The sequence below is a fragment of the Panulirus ornatus genome, chromosome 1 (assembly GCF_036320965.1).
Source record: "Panulirus ornatus isolate Po-2019 chromosome 1, ASM3632096v1, whole genome shotgun sequence".
Taxonomy (NCBI): domain Eukaryota; kingdom Metazoa; phylum Arthropoda; class Malacostraca; order Decapoda; family Palinuridae; genus Panulirus; species Panulirus ornatus.
The window spans coordinates 27,598,368-27,624,417 of record NC_092224.1 but is presented as its reverse complement, the minus strand read 5'-3'; the positions used below and the strand labels follow the sequence as shown (position 1 = coordinate 27,624,417).

Genomic DNA, 26,050 nt, shown 5'->3' with positions numbered 1-26,050 from the left:
ATGGCCCAACCCCCCCCCCATACACATGTATATACATACGTCCACACACGCAAATATACATACCTACACAGCTTTCCATGGTTTACCCCAAACGCTTCACATGCCCTGCTTCAATCCACTGACAGCATGTCAACCCCGGTATACCACATCGCTCCAATTCACTCTATTCCTTGCCCTCCTTTCACCCTCCTGCATGTTCATTCCCCGATCATACAAAATCTTTTTCACTCCATATATATATATATATATATATATATATATATATATATATATATATATATATATATATATATATATATATCTTTTTCACTCCATATATATATATATATATATATATATATATATATATATATATATATATATATATATATATATATATATATATATATATCTTTTTCACTCCATATATATATATATATATATATATATATATATATATATATATATATATATATATATATATTTATTAAAATTTATTAAAAAAGGGGGTGACTGTATTGTTGACTGGTTGGTAAGGTTATTTAATGTATGTATGACTCATGGTGAGGTGCCTGAGGATTGGCGGAATGCGTGCATAGTGCCATTGTACAAAGGCAAAGGGGATAAGAGTGAGTGCTCAAATTACAGAGGTATAAGTTTGTTGAGTATTCCTGGTAAATTATATGGGAGGGTATTGATCGAGAGGGTGAAGGCATGTACAGAGCATCAGATTGGGGAAGAGCAGTGCGGTTTCAGAAGTGGTAGAGGATGTGTGGATCAGGTGTTTGCTTTGAAGAATGTATGTGAGAAATACTTAGAAAAGCAAATGGATTTGTATGGAGCATTTATGGATCTGGAGAAGGCATATGATAGAGTTGATAGAGATGCTCTGTGGAAGGTATTAAGAATATATGGTGTGGGAGGCAAGTTGTTAGAAGCAGTGAAAAGTTTTTATCGAGGATGTAAGGCATGTGTACGTGTAGGAAGAGAGGAAAGTGATTGGTTCTCAGTGAATGTAGGTTTGCGGCAGGGGTGTGTGATGTCTCCATGGTTGTTTAATTTGTTTATGGATGGGGTTGTAAGGGAGGTAAATGCAAGAGTCCTGGAAAGAGGGGCAAGTATGAAGTCTGTTGGGGATGAGAGAGCTTGGGAAGTGAGTCAGTTGTTGTTCGCTGATGATACAGCGCTGGTGGCTGATTCATGTGAGAAACTGCAGAAGCTGGTGACTGAGTTTGGTAAAGTGTGTGGAAGAAGAAAGTTGAGAGTAAATGTGAATAAGAGCAAGGTTATTAGGTACAGTAGGGGTGAGGGTCAAGTCAATTGGGAGGTGAGTTTGAATGGAGAAAAACTGGAGGAAGTGAAGTGTTTTAGATATCTGGGAGTGGATCTGTCAGCGGATGGAACCATGGAAGCGGAAGTGGATCATAGGGTGGGGGAGGGGGCGAAAATTTTGGGAGCCTTGAAAAATGTGTGGAAGTCGAGAACATTATCTCGGAAAGCGAAAATGGGTATGTTTGAGGGAATAGTGGTTCCAACAATGTTGTATGGTTGCGAGGCGTGGGCTATGGATAGAGATGTGCGCAGGAGGATGGATGTGCTGGAAATGAGATGTTTGAGGACAATGTGTGGTGTGAGGTGGTTTGATCGAGTAAGTAACGTAAGGGTAAGAGAGATGTGTGGAAATAAAAAGAGCGTGGTTGAGAGAGCAGAAGAGGGTGTTTTGAAATGGTTTGGGCACATGGAGAGAATGAGTGAGGAGAGATTGACCAAGAGGATATATGTGTCGGAGGTGGAGGGAACGAGGAGAAGAGGGAGACCAAATTGGAGGTGGAAAGATGGAGTGAAAAAGATTTTGTGTGATCGGGGCCTGAACATGCAGGAGGGTGAAAGGAGGGCAAGGAATAGAGTGAATTGGAGTCATGTGGTATACAGGGGTTGACGTGCTGTCAGTGGATTGAATCAAGGCATGTGAAGCGTCTGGGGTAAACCATGGAAAGCTGTGTAGGTATGTATATTTGCGTGTGTGGACGTGTGTATGTACATGTGTATGGGGGGGGGGGTTGGGCCATTTCTTTCGTCTGTTTCCTTGCGCTACCTCGCAAACGCGGGAGACAGCGACAAAGTATAAAAAAAAAAAAAAAAAAAAAAAAAATATATATATATATATATATATATATAAAATATATATATATAATTATATTATTATTTTATTATACTTTGTCGCTGTCTCCCGCATTTGCGAGGTAGCGCAAGGAAACAGACGAAAGAAATGGCCCAACCCCCCCCCCATACACATGTATATACATACGTCCACACACGCAAATATACATACCTACACAGCTTTCCATGGTTTACCCCAGACGCTTCACATGCCTTGCTTCAATCCACTGACAGCACGTCAACCCTGGTATACCACATCGCTCCAATTCACTCTATTCCTTGCCCTCCTTTCACCCTCCTGCATGTTCAGGCCCCGATCACACAAAATCTTTTTCACTCCATCTTTCCACCTCCATTTTGGTCTCCCTCTTCTCCTTGTTCCCTCCACCTCCAACACATATATCCTCTTGGTCAATCTTTCCTCACTCATCCTCTCCATGTGCCCAAACCACTTCAAAACACCCTCTTCTGCTCTCTCAACCACGCTCTTTTTATTTCCACACATCTCTCTTACCCTTACGTTACTCACTCGATCAAACCACCTCACACCACACATTGTCCTCAAACATCTCATTTCCAGCACATCCATCCTCCTGCGTACAACTCTATCCATAGCCCACGCCTCGCAACCATACAACATTGTTGGAACCACTATTCCTTCAAACATACCCATTTTTGCTTTCCGAGATAATATTCTCGACTTCCACACATTCTTCAAGGCTCCCAGAATTTTCGCCCCCTCCCCCACCCTATGATCCACTTCCGCTTCCATGGTTCCATCCGCTGCCAGATCCACTCCCAGATATCTAAAACACTTCACTTCCTCCAGTTTTTCTCCATTCAAACTCACCTCCCAATTGACTTGACCCTCAACCCTACTGTACCTAATAACCTTGCTCTTATTCACATTTACTCTTAACTTTCTTCTTCCACACACTTTACCAAACTCAGTCACCAGCTTCTGCAGTTTCTCACATGAATCAGCCACCAGCGCTGTATCATCAGCGAACAACAACTGACTCACATCCCAAGCTCTCTCATCCCCAACAGACTTCATACTTGCCCCTCTTTCCAAGACTCTTGCATTTACCTCCCTAACAACCCCATCCATAAACAAATTAAACAACCATGGAGACATCACACACCCCTGCCGCAAACCTACATTCACTGAGAACCAATCACTTTCCTCTCTTCTTACACGTACACATGCCTTACATCCTCGATAAAAACTTTTCACTGCTTCTAACAACTTTCCTCCCACACCATATATTCTTAATACCTTCCACAGAGCATCTCTATCAACTCTATCATATTTCTCGCTCTGGCTCTTCACAAAGCACTCACTGTGATGTAGTATGCTTACACATACAATGCAGTGTACTAGCATATTGGTATATTTTCTTAAACTGGAACCATGATTCTGAACTGTTTACGGTGTGCCTTGTGTATCACTTGTACATCATTACTGAGCATCTACTCTTCATGAATGTGATTCTTATAACTTTAGTCGTCAGACTTAAGGTCATATTAGATTATGTGAAAGCTGCACATTTGGTTCTTCGTCTGTGATTATATCTGATTATCTGTTTTTATTTATTTACTCTAATTTAATACCTTCCCATAGCTCTAATGTGAGTGTTTAATAATCCTATCTAGTTTGCAGTTTTTTCAGTTATATATATATATATATATATATATATATATATATATATATATATATATATATATATATATTTTTTTTTTTTTTTTTTATACTTTGTCGCTGTCTCCCGCGTTTGCGAGGTAGCGCAAGGAAACAGACGAAAGAAATGGCCCAACCCCCCCCCCATACACATGTACATACACACGTCCACACACGCAAATATACATACCTACACAGCTTTCCATGGTTTACCCCAGACGCTTCACATGCCTTGATTCAATCCACTGACAGCACGTCAACCCCTGTATACCACATCGTTCCAATTCACTCTATTCCTTGCCCTCCTTTCACCCTCCTGCATGTTCAGGCCCCGATCACACAAAATCTTTTTCACTCCATCTTTCCACCTCCAATTTGGTCTCCCTCTTCTCCTCGTTCCCTCCACCTCCGACACATATATCCTCTTGGTCAATCTTTCCTCACTCATTCTCTCCATGTGCCTAAACCATTTCAAAACACCCTCTTCTGCTCTCTCAACCACGCTCTTTTTATTTCCACACATCTCTCTTACCCTTACGTTACTTACTCGATCAAACCACCTCACACCACACATTTTCCTCAAACATCTCATTTCCAACACATCCATCCTCCTGCGCACATCTCTATCCATAGCCCACGCCTCGCAACCATACAACATTGTTGGAACCACTATTCCTTCAAACATACCCATTTTTGCTTTCCGAGATAATGTTCTCGACTTCCACACATTTTTCAAGGCTCCCAAAATTTTCGCCCCCTCCCCCACCCTATGATCCACTTCCGCTTCCATGGTTCCATCCGCTGACAGATCCACTCCCAGATATCTAAAACACTTCACTTCCTCCAGTTTTTCTCCATTCAAACTCACCTCCCAATTGACTTGACCCTCACCCCTACTGTACCTAATAACCTTGCTCTTATTCACATTTACTCTTAACTTTCTTCTTCCACACACTTTACCAAACTCAGTCACCAGCTTCTGCAGTTTCTCACATGAATCAGCCACCAGCGCTGTATCATCAGCGAACAACAACTGACTCACTTCCCAAGGTGATAACAAGTAGCGGTGATGTGAGAAGGAGATGGAATGAGTATTTTGAAGGTTTGTTGAATGTGTCTGATGACAGAGTGGCAGATATAGGGTGTTTTGGTCGAGGTGGTGTGCAAAGTGAGAGGGTTAGGGAAAATGATTTGGTAAACAGAGAAGAGGTAGTAAAAGCTTTGCGGAAGATGAAAGCCGGCAAGGCAGCAGGTTTGGATGGTATTGCAGTGGAATTTATTAAAAAAGGGGGTGACTGTATTGTTGACTGGTTGGTAAGGTTATTTAATGTATGTATGACTCATGGTGAGGTGCCTGAGGATTGGCGGAATGCGTGCATAGTGCCATTGTACAAAGGTAAAGGGGATAAGAGTGAGTGCTCAAATTACAGAGGTATAAGTTTGTTGAGTATTCCTGGTAAATATATATATATATATATATATCTTTTCTTTCTTTTCTTTCAAACTATTCGCCATTTCCCGCATTAGCGAGGTAGCGTTAAGAACAGAGGACTGGGCCTTTGAGGGAATACCCTCACCTGGCCCAATTCTCTGTTCCTTCTTTTGGAAAATTAAAAAAAAAACGAGAGGGGAGGATTTCCAGCCCCCCGCTCCCTCCCCTTTTAGTCGCCTTCTACGACACGCAGGGAACACGTGGGAAGCATTCTTTCTCCCCTATCCCCAGGGATAATATATATATATATATATATATATATGGATGGATGGAGTGATAATAGAGATGAAAGTAAAACTAAGGAAAAGGGATTTAGAGATGGAGAGGTATGGTGGCTACAGAAAAGCCTGTCTGCAGATGATCCCATGTTATTTGCTAAGAGTAAAGACGAGTTGCAAAAGGTTGGAAGTGTGCTCTATGATGTGTTTAAGTAGTTGACTGAAGGCAAATGTGAGCTAAAGTACAGTAATGGTGTTTGAAAGAAAACAGAGTGAAAGTACAGATTTTGCAAAGCCCTAGAGTGAAAGAAGTAAGTGTACTAAACTGAAAGAGGTGACAGAATTTAAGTATTTGGGAGCTATCTTGAGTAAGTTTGTGATCTGGAAGGCAAGATAAGAGAGAAAGCAGTACAAAGTAGAAGAGTTATGGAGTTCTTTAAGAGAATAATGAAGGGTAGAGGTGTAAGTATGGAAGTGAACAAAGGATTAAGAGACAGCATTTTCCTCCTCACCCTGACCTATGTAGCCAACAAATGGATATGGGATGAGTCACAAAGGTCAAGAATCTAGGCAGTGGAAATGCCTTACGTGAAAGGACAATGTGGTATGACTAGATGGTATGAAGAAAGAAATGAAGGAGTGAATGAGAAATCTGGTACAGCAGGGAAAACAAAGGGAATGAATTGTGGAGTGGTAGAGTGGGTGAAATATATTACTTTGAGGTGATCTGGGCATGTGAAAAGTATGCCAGATGGAGGAGTTTACAAGGAGAGTATATGGTAGTATGATTAAAAGGGTTGGTGTGAGAGGAGAACTTCCTGTGACATGGGAAAATAGAGTGGAAGAATACTCCAGGGACAGAAATGGTGGAAGAATGCATGGAATGCTGTAAGTGAGGGTGACAGGTAAGGACAGGGATAAGTGAAGGCTTTTGCTGTGGCCACTCCCTTAATGAGAGTTCAGCAATATAGACAGAAAGATATCTACTTCACTTTCCTGCTCCAGGAGTCCCATCTAACCATATGATACTCCTACAGCACTCAGGAAGCTGGCCATGTCCACCAGTTGGAACCAAACATCATAAAGCATTGTGATTTGTGTTTGCATGTAAGTTCCGAACATTCAGGCCAATTGAGTAGTAGATGCTCAGTGTCTTCATTTTTGGTAGTTGCATCATAGGCATGAAGGGTCCTTGAATATGTTGAAATTGTGTTGCAGTGATGGGTAATGTTCAGAACATAAGTGGGAGAGTGTGACTTGTGTTTGTCTGGGGAGTGTGGTTTCTGATGGGTGTATGTCTGAAGCGTTGGACTTTAAGAGTGAGTTGGGAGGTTGGTTGTTTATTGTTTGCCGGGTTGTTTCTGGGCGTATGTGTTTTTGTTCTATCTGTGTTCTATTTGATGGGGATTGGAGGGTCTGTGAGTAGAGGTTATTGAAGTGTGAGGCAGGGTAAGCTCTTTATTTCTACCAGGGGGATAGTGGTTAGTTATAAAATGGTTAGAGTGGGAGGGATCTAGTGCTGTTCCTGAGAAATAAGTGATGACCATGTAGAGATGGAACTGAATTGGAAGGATTATTGTTTTTCTATGAAGGTGTTGTGCGTTTGTAGTTGCTAGGCAGCCAGAAATTGTTCTGAGTGTACAATTTTGTATGTTTTACAACTTCAATATGTTTGCTTTTGAGAGGGTAGAAGACCAGGCAGGTGATGCATAGTTTAAAGTGAAGAGGATGATTTTTCTTTTATAGTATTTTGAGGGATTTTTTTTTCCAAATCTGGAGACAATTACTGTTCTGAGAACATTTAGTTCATGTGGTGCTTATGAGTTAATGTTATTGGTGTGGTGTGCGTGTGTGTGTGTGTGTGTGTGTGTGTGTGTGTGTGTGTGTGTGTGTGTGTGTGTGTGTGTGGGGGGGGGGGGGGGAGAAATTGTCATCTATGTGTCATACTTATTGCCTAAAATGGTTGTATTGTTCAGAAGTGACTGTTCATTCAAGATGACTTGAGGGTGTTTGCTGGATTCATGTCTATCTGGAGTTAAGAGTGACTGAAGATTTTTGTGGAGTTGGTGACATTCTGTTCTGGGTGAGCCATTTGCCCAATTGTGTAATGTAATGGTGCATGACTGTTGTTGCTACTGTGGTATCAGGGTCTTCAGGACAGTGTCAAATGCTTTGTTGATGTCTAATGCCACTAGCAGTGTATGGAAGGGGGTTGTAGTTAGCTGAATCTATCTAGGATGTGTTATGTAGGCACAAAGTTTATTATGGTGACAGAGTGTTTTGGTCTGAAGCCATGCTGAGTGGGTATGAGTGGGATATTTTGTTTCATTCTGTTATGGATAATTTTTCACACAACTTGGATGCTGAGGGTAGAAGTGATATAAAGGGGTTGGAGGAGGGGGAGTTGAGTGGTTTTGAGCATTGTAGAACAGGTACTATGTTGGCAAGTTTCCAGATGTATGGGATTCGGTTGCGAAGCCAGGAGTAGGTGAAGATATTTGCAAGTGCTTGAACTGAAATGGGCCATATTGTTTTATGTGAGAGTTTGATGTAATATCAGGGCCTGTAGCAGGGGAGTTCTTTGAGGTTTTAATTGCACTGATTGTCTCAGTGGGAGTGAAGGGTGGGTGGGCCGTTCTCTCTGGATGGATCTTGTTGAGGTTTTTCATCACTTTTCTGTTTTGGGGTATGGTTAGTATGTAGCTGATTTTTGAGTAGTGTCTCATGAGTAGATAATGTGTCCTTTGGGAGAGGATATTTCAAGAGAATAGGAGAGGAGTGCTTCATGAGCTGGGGCTGGACTGATGCAATAAGAATGGATTTTCTTCAATGTGCACCAGAGTTGGTTGCTGAGAGTTTTGTGATTCACTGTGTTCAGGAAGGAGTGCCAGTATTGATTCCTCAGAGTGTAAATTTGTTTTCTGATTTCTACTGATGGCAAGTGATTGTGTCTCAGTTGGTTTCTTTCCTTTATGAAGTGTGCATCTTATAAGGAAGAATTCGGGTTGTGCTTCTTTCTATACCCTTGTGGTACGTTCTTTTGGCTCGCTTATTTGAAGATGTTGATGAAGTGTAAAAATATATGATCTAGGGATGAGGAATCATGTATACTGAAGCTTTGGAGCTTTATTTCTATGTACAGTATGAAGGCTGGTAAGTCTGCTTTGCTGCAGTTTGTGTAATAATTTTCTCTTTTGGTAGCTGTGTTGATTGGGTGGGCTAGATGGAGTGTTATCTGGATGGGCAAATGATTAGAAGACAGCTCTACAGCATTTTCCAACTGATCCAAGCATGTAGTGCCAATGAACAGAATGTGATGTCTTGCAAATACAGAAAGACTTAGAAAAGCTCCATATTGGTCTAATCCTTAGCTGAAGAAGCTCTTAGTGACTACGTGCAAAATACTAAAGATGGAAAACACAGAAAGGCCTAGATGTAATTAATACCATGGAGCACAGAGGCAGAGTCAGGCTTTTAAAAATGATACACTTGAGACTGGTCAAACTTATCAACAAAAACAACTGTTTGGTTCAATATATGTTATACACGACAACTATCAATGAAATTCAACCAATTAAACTACTAGCACCCTATCAAAACTAGCACTGCTAACAGGTTCCCTATCACTGCCACTCCATAAAAACCAGTACTGCTAACAGGTTCCCTATCAACAGCACTCCCTTCCTTAAAAACAAAAATGGCAGCTTCCCTGCCACAATGTTCTTCACTTAAACTAGCATCATATCTCAACATGAAACTAAGCACGTCTACAAGAACATGCTCATATCTCCGAGAGTTACAGCTGCTAGGAAATTTCCCTCATCATATGCTGTTTCTAACAATGAAATACTTTATGTACAGACTTTACCTCAGTCAGTTAAAGTCTGCCATTCCATACTACCCAAGACTGAGGAGAGATGTGAAAATAAAACACAGGGAAGCAAGCACTCTATGTTAGCAAACCCTTGCATTTACAGTTTGTAGTAATGCTGATTGATCAGGTATGAATTATCATACCCAGACCCATAAACTATTGTTTCCTTCTAAAAGATCAGCAGTAGTAGGTGTCACCTACTACTGTTAATCTGTAGTAGTAGTAGTAGTAATAAGTGTCAGGCAACCACTGACCAGGGAGGTACTACAGCCTGGATTTTGTGAGGGAAAGTGGCAGCAGTGCACTGTGGTGTTTGTTATGCATCCACTTTCAGGCCCCAGATTGCTCTCTTTTCTCTCTTGCCTCAACCAAATGTGATTTGATGGTATTCAACTCCACTCTCACATCCTCTTTTTCTCATACACAACACTTAACAACACATAACTCACACATATATCTATTTCTTTTCATATATTTTTGTTACTTTCAGTACTTCATAGCTATGGCAGAACAAACGTCATATAATTCTACAACCAATTTGGAATGGTGCCACCAGCTGATATGGTCGAGCAGATTCCAGAGCTTGCTTGACTGCTATCATGTGACTGTGATCTGAGACCAGGCTCTTTTTCTGTCAATTTCTGCAACATTTGCAATCTTACCTCTCACATTCCCTCAACTGAACACCTGTTTACCTCCTCCTCTTATCTTTTTCCTCACTCTGAAATCCAGCTGTCCAATCGCACTATTAGATCTCCAACTATACTCTATTTCATCATTTCTGCTCCAAGGGCAGGGTTTTTGCTTATTGTACGACAAAAATACCTATTGCTCGCCTTGTGGACCCAGAGTATCCTTGCCTTGACATCTGGCTTAAAATCTCTCCACCCTCTGTTACCTTGCTTCTGTGTTTTGCTTACTTTCCCCCATTTGTTAACTATGTACAACTCTTTGACTTTCTGATTTTTTGCCATAAATCTCTGCTCTGTTAACATCCATATGTTGAGATCCTCTGGGCAGGGGATTTCAATGTACACTATGAGGATCCGTTAGGCCCCAACTGGGATGATCCCAGTGGACCTAAGGCTTTTCCTTTTTCTCTTTTAATGATCAGGATCAATTAATTAAACACCCTACATGATTTTCCAACCACTGTGACATCTTTTCCACCTCTTTACCCTCCTACTATTCATACACCAATTTAACACCTTAGGGTCCTCTGACCATAATCATTTCTCTGATAACTGTTGCATTAGGGATGGTGAACACTGGACTATGAAACTCTTCCCCTCCCTGAAACCTACTTCACTTTCATTTCTGGATGGAATCATAGCAAAGAAGTTTTTTGGAGAGCCAAAGGCACTTTCATAAAAAGAGTGAGCTACCTTGGCTTCTACTGACAAAGTTTCATCCTTAACTAAACCTCATTAGCTTCTGTAATTCAACCTTTCCTCATCTTTTCAGATCTGATCAATATATTCATAACTCTCTAAATGATAAAGCCACTCTTTATTGTACCTTCTTTTCCTCTAACTCAACCCTGGAAGATTCAACTTCTAATCCTCTGCTTCCACCTCCTCTACTGAACCTACCTCCCACTGTACCTATGCCACCTCCTATATTCTCCTTGCACAACCTACCACTATACCTATGCCATCTCTTATATTCTCCTCGCCCATGGTCTGCATGGTACTCTCCCAGCTCAAAGTAGGCAAGGTAATTAGCTCAGATGGCATACCTCCTTGGGTTCTATGGGAGTGCACCTTTGAGCTAGCACCAATCCTTGCTCACCTATTTTGCCTCTGGCTAAAAACCCAGACTTTTCCTTCCAACTGGAAGCACATCTTGGTGCAGCCCAGCTATTCCAAAGGAGACAACTTTGACCCCTCCAACTACTGCCCTATTGCTCTTACTTCTACTGTCTCCAAAGTCTTTGAAACTCCAAACCTCTCCCTTTCTCAACTCGGATCTGCAGAGCATTTTGAAGTAGGGTAGCAGTAACCTTGTACAATTTAAAAGTACTAAAATCCGACATCAACCAACATCTCTTTCTAAGAATCACTCACTTTCCACCAATCAATTTTGAAATACCACAATTCAACCCTTTAAAAACATTAATATGCTGGACATAACCATGTCCTCCACACTGTCATGGAAACCCCACATGATAAACATTACAAAATATGTTTCCCAAAAGGTGGATTGTTTACAAGCCATGATTATATTTGATGTGACCAGCAATTTCATATCTTCAAGGATTTTATCTGACCAAGTATGGAATACTGCTCACACATCTATGGTGGCTCATCCTTTACATTTCTACTGCTTAGAATGGAATCAAAAGCCTTCCTTCTCATTAATTCTCATGGCATCACCTGTCTTCAACCTTTTTCCATATGGAGTGATGTTCCTCTCTCTCTCTCTCTCTCTCTCTCTCTCTCTCTCTCTCTCTATTCTATAGGTATTTTTTGGCAACTGTCCTTGTCAGTTGTCTGCATGTGTCTCCACCACCAAGGACCCATGGTACATGTTTGACTGCTGTTTCCCACAGTTTCTGTGTGGAAACTGGCTACTCAAGGATTTGCTGTTATGATACCTTCTTCAAATGAACAGCTAAGCTATGAAATTCTGTTCCTTCTTTTGTCTTTCCCTCTTCATGAAACCTTTCTGCCTTTAACAGTCAGGTATAAAAACACCTTTAATCAATTTCTACTTTTGTTTCTTTTACTTTCCTCTTTCACCCATGATGGTCTTGATTGGGGCATGTTCTGCTGTGCTAAGTCACTCACTTAAAGAGAAAAACTGAGCATAATGTGAATGGGACTGGAAAAATTTGGAAGAAAATGCCTTCGTAAACATTCATTTCCCATGGAGAGGACACTGCACCATGATTCAAAGCTGCCAAGGACTACCTCAGGCTGATTGTGTGTGTGTGTGTGTGTGTGTGTGTGTGTGTGTGTGTGTGTGTGTGTGTGTGTGTGTGTGTGTGTGGGGAGGGGGGGGTGACACAAAAGGTGATTGCAAGATTAAATCATTAATGGTCTACCATTCAGAAAATCCTAGGCTCTTATGCAATTCTAATCCGAAGGGGTGAATAACTGGCAAAGTTTTCTGTAATTATTTTGCTGCAAGGCTACATGTTGAGCTGAAGGAGTACTGTGCAAAGGAGAATATAAGTTTCAAGATTCTTCATCTTATAGATAACATCCCTGACCATTCATCCTCAATAAGGGCCCTTAATTAGAACATTAAAGAAGTCTTTCTTCTGTCAGACCATATGGTGATATCTGCTATCTACTTTCAAGGCCTACTATTTATGGAGAACATTTATAAAGCTTGTGAAGGCTACACAGAATGACCAGATGACTGTGAAAGAATTCTGGAAGTCCTTCAACATTAGGGATGGCATCATGATCAATGGTGAGGTCTGGAATGAAAACACCATTATTTGTATGAACAGAGTATGGCGAAAACTTTGCCCTCAGTTTGTTGATGTATTTTGGGGTTTTGATGCTGACACCAAAATATCAAGAACAGTGCAAACATTGTGGAAAAAGCAATAAAAAATTTTCTTTGATGAGGTTGAAGAGGGTGATGTAGAAAAGCTGCTAAAATCACAAAAGGTAAGAGCTCCTCAATGAGGATCTTCAGATAGAGAAGGAATGCCAGGAGGAAGTGGCAGCTGTAGAGGGGGAGATCAAACAAGTTTGTTCTCTCAAAAGCAAGAGGTTAGCTGAAACATTTCACCATACTTACCCTGCTCTCACTATATTTGATGATGATGAACCAAACACAGAGCGGAGTTTAAAAGTGGCCTAAAATGTTCTAGATGATGTCAGGTGCTATAAAGAAATCCTCCATGAGAAGACGATGAAGACTAAACAGATAACACTGGATTTCTTTTTGGAGAAAAAGGACACTCATAAGAAGGATGACTATCAACATCTAGTGACATAATAGTTCAATGCACTCAACCATGACCATCACTTTTGTCAACTGCATCATCTGACTCAGAGGAACCCCTACCCCAGTACTCCACCCTCTCCATTAGAACAAGCAAGCACTTCAGGAACAGTAGTAAATATAAAGGTTGGAATCAAGTTTGATATTTTCTGTATTTATCTATGGAAATCACTGTACTGTATGCGTATTAAAATATTCTATATTTCCTGGTATGCGTAAACTGTTGTTTTTCACTGGTATAATATTTGGTGCTGTCTTATTAATAATGAAACTCCCAATATCTATTATTCACATTATTTCATTTACATATGTTTGATTCACACAACCATTTCTAAAAACATTATGGTATAAACCAAGAGGTGCTTGTATCCAGCATGTAGACAGAACACCATATTAGGAGAAATTTCTCAGGAGTAAACTATCAAGGTGTTGATATCAAAATTACCCTCAAACACATGGATAAGAATAATGATAATTCAAATCTGGCCCAATTCAAAGTGTGCATCACCAACTTGACCACTCCAGATGAAACCTACAGATCTATGACAAAAGATTCATGAGAAGGCAACAACAACTGTAGCTCACATGAGGGAGATGCCTTACAAGAAGAGGGACAAGGCAAGAGATCTGCTCACGTCAAATGAGACATGATAAATGATGTTATGATTACAGCCTTTATGATTCTAAAGGAAGGGGAGTCACAAGGCTGGGCTTCAGTTAGATTGCTGATACAAATAAATCGCTAATCAGGGAAAAGAAAATGTGTTGAGAAACAATTCCTTTCTAAAAATCCTTTATCATTTCACCTACAGTAGTATCTTGAGGTTGTGATATCATTCATGTTATAATATGAGGCAGAGTTATAATCAGACAGGGTGACCAATCATCCAACAACCCAATGTTGAGATTGAAGTTCCAAAATGTCTGCCACATGTTTCTCTATTGACAAGATGGATTTTCATCCTTACCCATTGATAAATATTCATTCCCATACCTACTAACTGGTTACAAAACTGTGTGGTCGGCATTTTGGGTGGTCTGTTGATTCATTACTCTAGCTCTGAACCTCATATGAAGTAATCACATTCTTTCCTCAAAGGTGAAAACTTCCTATTCAATTTGTAAATGAGTACATAAAAAACAAAGTTTTAGGGTTATGAAGTCTTGTGATTTCCCAAAAGATGGCTAAATTGAAATGACATAATATTAATGAATTAAAAAATATAGTAAGAGGTTATCTGATTGGCTCTCCAGAAATGTCATTGGTCAAAAGTGATAATGAATATATTTGTGTGTGCACAGAGAAATGAATAATATACAATAAAATTCCTCCATCAATATACTTACTTTGTAAAGTCAATGATGCAAGCTTATTATTCCATCTTTCTTCTGCAAGCTTTCTTGTTTCAGCTGTCATCGTGGTTTTGTCACTTTGTCTCACTGCCATGTATTTCTGACTCACATATCTGCAACACAGAAGAATACTGCGAGGCATGGGCTATAGATAGGGTTGTATGGAGGAGGGTGGATGTGTTGGAAATGAAATGTTTGAGGACAATATGAGGTGTAAGGTGGTTTGATCAAGTAAGTAATGAAAGGGTAAGAGAGATAAGTGGAAATAAAAAGAAAGTGGTTGAGAGAGCAGAAGACAGTGTGTAGAAATGGTCTGAACATATGGAGAGAATGACTGAGGAAGATTGACAAAGAGGACACATGTATCAGAGGTAGAGGGAACAAGGAGAAGTGGGAGACCAAATTGGAGGTGGAAGGATGGAATGAAAAAGATTTTGAACAAACGGGGCCTGAAAATACAAGAGGGTGAGAGGTGTGCAAGGAATAGAGTGAATTGGAAAGATATGGTATACTAGGGTCAACGTGCTGTCAGTGGACTAAACTAGGGCATGTGAAATGTCTAAGGTAAATCATGGAAAGGTCAGTGGGGCCTGGATGTGGATAGGGAGCTGTGGTTTTGGTGGATTTCACATGACAGCTAAAGAATGAGTGTGAGCAAATGTGGCCCTTTTTGTCTGTTTTCCTGGTGCTACTACACTGAAGCAGGGGGTAACAATGCTGTTTCCTTAGGGGCTGGGTGGTGCCAGGAGTGGATGAAGGCAAGCAAGTATGAATATGTACATGTGTATATATGTATATGTCTGTGTATGTGTATGTATATGTATATATTGTTATGCATATGTATGTATATATGCATGTGTGGGCATTCATGTATATATATATGTGTATAAGAGTAGATGAGCCATTCTTTGTCTGCTTCCTGGTCCTACTTTGCAGATGCGGGAAACAGTTAATAAGTATAAAAATAACAATAATAATAATAAAAAAAGTGATTGAAATTTTACACATAGAAATTTACAGTAACTACAAAACCATCATACCGTCAATGTATCCAAAACATTCTTAATGTATTAATCTTTCAATTATGTGGACATCATAGGATTTTGATAAAGGATTCTGAACCCAGCAAAGGCCTTCAGTACTGATGTTCCATGAATTACTATTTAGGTCTACTATCATATTACATACAACTCCAGGATCTCCTTTTACGGGACTCCTGCAGCTTTAGGGCTGCACTACAATCAGAAGCAGGGAGTTGATGGTCCCTTGATAAGACTGAACTCCCTTCATTTACTTATGATGACACAGTCTTGCCCAAGGTGACTTTTTCACTCACAGTGTTACAGTGTTACCACACACAGATTGAGTCCAGTAACACTTATTAAGGTCTATAAACACTCAAACAATACATTACCATTAACACTGTTTCAGATTCAATGGTGTTGATTAGATAGTGCAACCTTTCAACTTACTCACTCCCATCCATAACAAGTATCCAGTGTTTTAAAGTGAAACACATACTTCTATGATTTTTACATTTTCATTTGGCATGAATAATCACATCAAAATCACACAAAATCTATCTGTTGCATCTGACACCAAATAAAACAGGTAATAAATACAAGGTACCAAGGACTGTAGATCTGAAAAAATACAATCCTTAGGATCAAGTAATTTTCAGATTTTGGCATCTTAAGGTTTTTAGAAACATGGACCCACAGATTGTGGTCTGAATACATTTTGAACTCAAGAAAGTTTTGTATGCCTAGTGCCGGTCTAAAATTATCTGTTTGTGTGTCATATATGATACCTAGTACAATGGAGTGGAAGTGGTTGAATATTCAGGGTTATTGGAGGGTGAAGGTTGTTTCATGTCTATCTGGGTTTAAAAAGGTTATATTGGACATCTTTGGGGATGCACAAATATATAAACATACACACTAGCACATTTACACACACAAAGGGAAGAGAAACCTAAGAAGATGATAAATCATGTAAGTAATGTAAAAATAACCTGCATTATACTTACAGTTTGCCTGCAGTTCTGAGGGATTTGTCCGATTTTTCCTGATGCACCCGCCTTCTCTCTAGCATGTTAGGTTCGAGGTACTTTTCTCTATTGACATTATGTAAATAACTTAATGGAACTGCTGGATAGTCTTTAAAATCCTCACTGTCTTTTGCAGTGTCATGCTTTTTCTCAGATTTCACACTTGAGGCTGCATAAGATTTTTCCTTGCAGTTTCTGTTTGGTAAATATGCGTTCCCTTTTCCTGATTCATTTGATTCACATGCATCTGTTACTACATCCTTGCATTCCTCTGCAGTATTTTTAATTTCATTTTTCTGAAACTGAACTTGTCCTACCTGATTCTGAACATCATACTCAGTTCTCTGACACTCAGTAGATTTTCTATTCTGACTCTTATTACCCTCTTCAGGAGTTTTTCGTTTACTCAAATGGTCATTATCTGTAACACACATATCTTGTTGAGATATGCTTATACCGGCAGTAACTACAATGCTGGCAACATTACCCGAATATTGTAAAGCTTGAGCCAGTGCCAATGATGAGTCCTGAACAGCATGAGTCAATGGAGTATAGTGGTACTCTGTGTCTGAACCTTCACCATCTGTTGAGAAAGTAATTATTAGCCAACAATACTGCCCTTCACTATGATGGTGTGATAAGTACACTTTAATTCATTAGAAAATTCTTTCTGAAGACAAAGTAAATGAATTATAGTTCATTCAACATGCCATTTCTCACATTTACCATAAAAAGGCTGAAGAATATTTTGCAAATATTGGTGTTACTGCACATCACAACAACTTCATCTAGGACAGCACCTTTCATAAACACTTAATACATTTCAGTATTGGTCTCTCCTTACACTTGTTTCTACTCATCCCACTCAAAGAAATATCTAGGTATACTGAAACTTGGTATGATTCATCCCGCTACATATAAAGATGGCTGAAAGGCAAACAACGAACAAGCACTCCTTCTTTAACACAATTCTTTTATCTATTTTCGATGCCATCAGAGGATAGTTTATCGTGCATCCAACATTCATCTTGTGAGTGGTACTGCAAAAGGATTACAAAGGTCACAAAAGGTCATTACCAGACTCTAGGTGGTATATAATTATGAAATAAACTGTCAAAAAATTGGTTAATTACACAGGCTTACAGTCTTTGATAAAGTAAATTTGTCTACATGATGCAAAATGTGGATATCAGAATTTTGGGTACCACATTATTACCATAAAGGTGTTGTGCCATATCTTGCAAGTTTGTGTAGATATATCCCTAAAGGGTTCTATTATATCACATTCTACAACATGATCAAGTAAAGCGTCCATGAAAAAGATAGTCTGCTCCCATATATTTTCAGAGTTGATATAAATATAGGTTTATGGTGGGTATAAACATATGGTGCTCTCAGGGTGAAATCAATGTACATACATCTGAGGATATCAATATATGTATGGTTCATGGTGAAGTGCCTGAGGATTGGTGGAGTGCATGTATAGTGCCATTGTACAAAGGCAAAGGGGATAAAGGTGAGTGTTCAAATTACAGAGGTATAAGTTTGTTGAGTATTCCTGGGAAATTATATGGGAGGGTATTGATTGAGAGGGTCAAGGAATGTACAGAGCATTAGACTGGGGAGGAGCAGTGTGGTTTCAGAAGTGGTAGAGGATGTGTGGATCAGGTGTTTGCTTTGAAGAATTATGTGAGAAATACTTAGAAAAGCAGACGGATTTGTATGTAGCACTTATGGATCTGGAGAAGGCATATGAGAGAGTTAATAGAGATGTCCTGTGGAAGGTATTAAGGGTATATGGTGTGGGAGGGAATTTGCTAGAAGCAGTGAATAGCTTTTATCGAGGATGTAAGGCATGTGTACGAGTAGGAAGAGAGTAAAGTGATTGGTTCCCAGTGAATGTCGGTTTGCAGCAGGGGTGTGTGATGTCTCCATGGTTGTTTAATTTGTTTAAGGATGGGGTTGTTAGGGAGGTGAATGCAAGAGTTTTGGAGAGAGGGGGACGTATGCAGTCTGTTGGGGATGAGAGGGCTTGGAAAGTGAGTCAGTTGTTGTTCGCTGACGACACAGAGCTGGTGGCTGATTTGGATGAGGAACTTCAGAAGCTAGTGACTGAGTTTGGTAAAGTGTGTGAAAGAAGAAAGCTGAGAGTAAGGACAAGTCAATTAGGAGGTAAGTCTGAATGGAGAAAAACTGGAGGAAGTGAAGTGTTCTAGATATCTGGGAGTGGATTTGGCAGCAGATGGAACCATGGAAGCGGAAGTGAGTCACAGGGTGGGGGAGGGGGCGAAGGTTATGGGAGCGTTGAAGAATGTGTGGAAGGCGAGAACGTTATCTCGGAAAGCAAAAATGGGTATGTTTGAAGGAATAGTGGTTCCAACAATGTTATATGGTTGTGAATGGGTATGTTTGAAGGAATATTGGTTCAACAATGTTATATGGTTGTGAAGCATGGGCGATAGAGAGGGTTGTGTGGAGGAGGGTGGATGTGTTGGAAACGAGATGTTTGAGGACAATATGTGGTGTGAGGTGGTTTGATCAAGTCAGTAATGGAAGGGTAAGAGAGATGTGTGGTAATAAAAAGAGTGTGGTTGAGGGAGCAGAAGAGGGTGTATTGAAATGGTTTGGTCACATGGAAAGAATGAGTGAGGAAAGATTGACAAAGAGGATATATGCGTCAGAGGTGGAGGAACGAGGAGAAGTGGGAGACCAAACTGGAGGTGGAAGGATGAAGTGAAAAAGATTTTGAGCTATCGGGGCCTGAACATACAGGAGGGTTGAAGGTATGCAAGGAATACAGTGAATTGGAACGATGTGGTATACCTGGGTCGACGTGCTGTCAATGGATTGAACCAGGACATGTGAAGCATCTTGGGTAAACCATGGAGAGTTTTGTGGGGCCTGGATGTGGAAAGGAAGCCATGGTTTCGGTGCATTACAAATGACAGTTAGAGTCTGAGTGTGGATGAATGTGGCCTTTGTTGTCCTTTCCTAGTGCCACCCTGCATGCACACGGGGGGAGGAGAGTGTTATTTCATGTGTGGCAAAGTAGCGGCAGGAATGGATGAAGGCAGCATGTATGAATATGTGCATGTGTACATATGTATATGTCTGTGTATATATATGTATGTATACATTGAAATGTATAGGTATGTATATGTGCGTGTGTGGGCGTTTATGCATATACATGTGTATGTGGGTGGGTTTGGCCATTATTTTGTCTGTTTCCTTGCGCTACCTCGCTAACGTGGGAGACAGCGACAAAGTATAACAAATGTCTTTCCTTGCGCTACCTCGCACACATGAGGGGGAAGGGGGTTGTTATTTCATGTGTGGCGAGGTGGCGATGGGAACAAATAAAGGAAGACAGTATGAATTATGTACGTGTGTATATATGTATATGTCTGTGTGTGTATATATATGTGTACATTGACACTGAGATGTATAGGTATGTATATTTGCATGTGTGGACGTGTATGTACATACATGTGTATGTGGGCGGGTTGGGCCATTCTTTCGTCTGTTTCGTTGCGCTACCTCGCTAACGCGGGAGACAGCGACAAAGCAAAATAAATAATAAATGAATAAATACATCGGATAGCTTAGACAAGCGTTTCTAATGGTGTGATCACCAGTAACCCGCCTCAGTGTGTCTCAAGCAATCTTGATGGAAAGTTGTCCTCTCTTTACTCTTCCTGGTTGCAGCTTCATTTTGGGAATTTCACTTCTGGGCAATGTATTTCCTTTACCTGAGCTTTAAGATGGTTGGCTCAAGCCTTTGTAAGGAAGAGAAAGCCTAGATTCTCACATGAAAGCAAGAAAATATGGGCACACATGAGATTTCTAGGCTCACTGGGTGCTCAGAATGCATGATCAAGCAGCTGCTTCCTGCGACATCCTATCAGTGCCTCATCTGATTCAGGAGACCAAAACCCTATGGACCCAAAACACATATTCAGGAACCTTGCCAGTTCCAAAACCTAGACATCTACAGATGGTAATGAAGGCCAAAGAAAGATAACAAAGTACTAAATTGTAGGTGTGGCATTGCCCTTGAAAATGAATGGAGAGTTCTTTGTGAACACTACATTCTTTAGCCAAAAACATCTTTACAGTTTACACTAATACCATATCCAGACCAACCAAAATGCCAATAATGCCGACAGCCATCTTGTAGTGACATCTTGTAGTCTCCTGATCTTGCTGTTTCTCTATACATATGTTTTACTTGACACATTTCAGCATGATGGAAAGCAGACCAATTAGTGCCTCCTTGCACTTATTAGTTCTTTCGTAATAATGAACTTCAAATACAACAGCACCCAACTCTGGTAAACAATTAAATAAATTCCCACAACCCATACCATCACAGCCCTAACACATGAAGCACTTCTAACTCAAATCAACATCACTTCTCCAAAAGAACATATTAACATACTAAACATGTGTAAAACGAAAACAAATGGGGACATCGGTGAAGGCAGCAAGGAGGGATGTGATAACAGGTAGTGATAAAATGAGGAGATGGAGTGAGTATTTTGAAGGTTTGTTGAATGTGTTTGATGATAGAGTGGCAGATGTAGGGCATTTTGGTCAGGGTGGTATGTGGTGTGAGAGAGTCAGGGGGAATGGTTTGCTAAATAAAGAAGAGGTGGTAAAAGCTTTGCAGAAGATGGAATCTGGCAAGGTGGCAGGTTTGGATGGTACTGCAGTTGATTTTATTAAGAAAGGAGGTGACTGTGTTGTTGACTGGTTGGTAAGAATATTCAATGTACGTATGGATCATGGTGAGGTGCCTGAGGATTGGTGGAATGCATGTATAGTGCCATTGTACAGAGGCAAAGGGGATAAAGGTGAGTGTTCAAACTACAGAGGAATAAGCCAGTGGAGAATTCATGGGATATTGTATATTGATTGAGAGGGTGAAGGCATGTACAGAGCATCAGACTGGGGAGGGGCAGTGTCGTTTTAAAAGTGGTAGAGGATGAGTGGATCAGGTGTTTGCTTTGAAGAATGTGTGTAAGAAATACATAGAAAAACAGATGGATTTGGATCTGGAAAAGGCATATGATAAGGTTGATAGAAATGCTTTGTGGAAGGTCTTAAGGGTATATGGCATGGGGGGTAAGCTGCTAAAAGTGGTGGAAAGTTTTATCAAGGAGTAAGGCATGTGTACAAGTAGGAAGAGAGGAGATTGACTGGTTCCCAGCGAAGGTCAGTCCATGGCAGGGGTGTGTGATGTCCCCTTGGTTGTTTAATTTGTTTATGGGTTGGTTGGTTAGGGAGGAAAATGCAAGAGTTTTGGAGAGAGGGGCAAGTATGCAGTCTATTGGAGACAAGAGGATCTGGGAAGTGTCAGTTGCTGTTTGCCGAGGATAGAGCACTGGAGGCAGATTCAAGCGAGAAACTGCAGAAGTTGGTGACTGAGTTTGGAAAAGTGTGTGAAAGGAGAATGTTGAAAGTAAATGTGAATAAGAGCAAGGTTATTAGGTTCAGTAGGGCTGAGGGACAAGTAAATTGGGATGTAAGTTTGAATGGAGAAAAATTGGAGGAAATGAAGTGTTTTAGACACCTGGGAGTGGATTTAGCAGCGAGTGGAACCATGGAAATGGAAGTGAGTCATAGAGTGGGGAGGCATTGAAGATTTTGGGAGTGATGAACGTGGAGAGAAGAGAACGTTATCTCAGAGAGCAAGAATGGGTATGTTTGAATGAATAGTAATCCCAACAGTATTATATGGTTGTGAGGCATGGGCTACAGATAGGATTGTATGGAGAGGTGGACGTGTTGGAAATGAAATGTTTGAGAACAAAATGTGGTGTGAGGTAGTTTGATTGAGTAACTAGTGAAAGGGTAAGAGATATGTGTGGAAACAAAAAGAGTGTAGTTGTGAGAGCAAAAGAGGGTGTGTTGAAATGGTTTGGACATATGGAGAGAATGAGTGAAGAAAGATTGACAAAGAGGGTATATGTGTCAGAGGTGGAGAGAACAAGGAGAAGCAGGAGACCGAATAGGAGGTGGAAGGATGGAGTGAAAAGGATTTTCAGAGATTGGGGCCTGAACATAAAGGAGGGTGACGGGTGCAAGGAATAGAGTGAACTGGGTCGATGTGCTGTCAATGGACTTAACCAAGGTATGTGAAACGTCTAGGGTAAGCCATGGAAAGGTCTGTGGGGCCTGGATGTGGATAGGGAGCTGTGGTTTTGGGGCATTACACATGACAGCTAGAGACTGAGTATGAATGACTGTGGCCCTTTTTTGTCTGTTATCCTGGCACTACCTCGCTGAAGCAAGGGGTAGTGATGCTGTTTCCTATGGGGCCACTCTCTCCAAAACTCTTGCATTTACCTCCCTTAACCACCTCATCCATAAACAAATTAAACAACCATGGAGGAATCACATGCCCCTGCTGCAGACCGACCTTCACTGGGAACCAATCACTCTCCTCTCTTCCTATTTGTACACATGCCTTACATCCTTGATAAAAACTTTTCACTGCTTCTAGCAGCTTACCTCCCACACATGTACTCTTAAGACCTTCCACAAAGCATCTCTATCAACCCTGTCATACGCCTTCTCCAGATCCATAATTGCCACATACAAATCCATCTGTTTTTCTAAATATTTCTCACACGTTCTTCAAAGCAAACACCTGATCCACACATCTTCTACCACGTCTGAAACCAAACTGCTCCTCCCCAGTCTGATGCTCTATACATGCCTTCACCCTCTCAATCAATACCCTCCCATACATCATTCCAGAAGAGGTAGTAAAAGCTTTGCGGAAGATGAAAGCCGGCAAGGCAGCAGGTTTGGATGGTATTGCAGTGGAATTTATTAAAAAAGGGGGTGACTGTATTGTTGACTGGTTGGTAAGGTTATTTAATGTATGTATGACTCATGGTGAGGTGCCTGAGGATTGGCGGAATGCGTGCATAGTGCCATTGTACAAAGGCAAAGGGGATAAGAGTGAGTGCTCAAATTACAGGGGTATAAGTTTGTTGAGTATTCCTGGTAAATTATATGGGAGGGTATTGATTGAGAGGGTGAAGGCATGTACAGAGCATCAGATTGGGGAAGAGCAGTGTGGTTTCAGAAGTGGTAGAGGATGTGTGGATCAGGTGTTTGCTTTGAAGAATGTATGTGAGAAATACTTAGAAAAGCAAATGGATTTGTATGTAGCATTTATGGATCTGGAGAAGGCATATGATAGAGTTGATAGAGATGCTCTGTGGAAGGTATTAAGAATATATGGTGTGGGAGGCAAGTTGTTAGAAGCAGTGAAAAGTTTTTATCGAGGATGTAAGGCATGTGTACGTGTAGGAAGAGAGGAAAGTGATTGGTTCTCAGTGAATGTAGGTTTGCGGCAGGGGTGTGTGATGTCTCCATGGTTGTTTAATTTGTTTATGGATGGGGTTGTTAGGGAGGTAAATGCAAGAGTCTTGGAAAGAGGGGCAAGTATGAAGTCTGTTGGGGATGAGAGAGCTTGGGAAGTGAGTCAGTTGTTGTTCGCTGATGATACAGCGCTGGTGGCGGATTCATGTGAGAAACTGCAGAAGCTGGTGATGGAGTTTGGTAAAGTGTGTGGAAGAAGAAAGTTAAGAGTAAATGTGAATAAGAGCAAGGTTATTAGGTACAGTAGGGCTGAGGGTCAAGTCAATTGGGAGGTGAGTTTGAATGGTGAAAAACTGGAGGAAGTGAAGTGTTTTAGATATCTGGGAGTGGATCTGTCAGCAGATGGAACCATGGAAGCGGAAGTGGATCATAGGGTGGGGGAGGGGGCGAAAATTTTGGGAGCCTTGAAAAATGTGTGGAAGTCGAGAACATTATCCCGGAAAGCAAAAATGGGTATGTTTGAAGGAATAGTAGTTCCAACAATGTTGTATGGTTGCGAGGCGTGGGCTATGGATAGAGTTGTGCGCAGGAGGATGGATGTGCTGGAAATGAGATGTTTGAGGACAATGTGTGGTGTGAGGTGGTTTGATCGAGTAAGTAACGTAAGGGTAAGAGAGATGTGTGGAAATAAAAAGAGCGTGGTTGAGAGAGCAGAAGAGAGTGTTTTAAAATGGTTTGGGCACATGGAGAGAATGAGTGAGGAAAGATTGACCAAGAGGATATATGTGTCGGAGGTGGAGGGAACGAGGAGAAGAGGGAGACCAAATTGGAGGTGGAAAGATGGAGTGAAAAAGATTTTGTGTGATCGGGGCCTGAACATGCAGGAGGGTGAAAGGAGGGCAAGGAATAGAGTGAATTGGAGCGATGTGGTATACAGGGGTTGACGTGCTGTCAGTGGATTGAATCAAGGCATGTGAAGCGTCCGGGGTAAACCATGGAAAGCTGTGTAGGTATGTATATTTGTGTGTGTGGACGTGTGTATGTACATGTGTATGGGGGGGGTTGGGCCATTTCTTTCGTCTGTTTCCTTGCGCTACCTCGCAATACGCGGGAGACAGCGACAAAGTATAAAAAAAAAAAAAAAAAAAAAAAAAAAAAAATCATTCCAGGAATACTCAACAAACTTATGCCTCTGTAGTTTGTACACTCACCTTTATTCCCTTTGCCTCTGTACAATGGCATTATACATGCATTCTGGCAATCCCCAGGTACTTCACCATGATCCATACATACATTGAATACCCTTACCAGCCAATCAAGAACACAATCACCCTCTTTCTAATAAATTCAACTGCAACACCATCCAAACCTGCTCCCTTGCCAGATTTCATCTTCCGCAAGGATTTCACCACCTCTTCTCTCTTAACCTGACTTTAACCCTGACGCTCTCACTTCAAACACCACCCCAACCAAAACACCCTACATCTGCCACTCTATCATCAAACACATTCAACAAACCTTCAAAATACTCACTCCATCTCCTTCTCACTTCATCATTACCTCTTATCACTTATTATACTTGATTGCCCTAACAGAAGGGCATCAATGACTCCTGCCCCATCCAATAAATCATCAAAACATACATAAATACAACCTATTCTGGAGTATTGCTGCCCACTGTTTTGTGCTGGGCTCTCTGTTCACCAGTCTCAGTCAATCAGGACAGTCCAAAGAGAGCTATGAAGATCTGACGTGGGTATGAAAAAAGTCCTCCTTACAGACATTGTCACAAAGAAGGGTGGAGCTGACCCTAAAGTTCACAAAGGTACTACTCAATGAAGATAAGCACAGAGACCTCCCACCTCCTTGACACAGTGAGGTGAGCACAAGAACAACACACTGCAATGACTGACTCCAACCGTACAGATGTGGAGCAAATCTAAAA

The 26,050-nt window shown here is 40.9% G+C and overlaps 1 protein-coding gene across 4 annotated transcripts in view; it reads right to left on the bottom strand.

The window, feature by feature from the left end:
* The window catches only part of LOC139766093 (uncharacterized), an 86,511-nt gene that overhangs the window by 7,683 nt on the left and 52,778 nt on the right, over nucleotides 1–26,050 (bottom strand). For all 4 annotated transcript variants that reach the window (XM_071694382.1, XM_071694292.1, XM_071694546.1 and 1 more), the window contains 2 exons: nucleotides 16,750–17,353; nucleotides 14,715–14,833 (listed from right to left, as the gene is read on the bottom strand). In XM_071694382.1, the coding sequence (XP_071550483.1) occupies nucleotides 14,715–14,833; nucleotides 16,750–17,353 (723 nt within the window). The remainder of the gene's footprint in view (nucleotides 1–14,714; nucleotides 14,834–16,749; nucleotides 17,354–26,050) is intronic.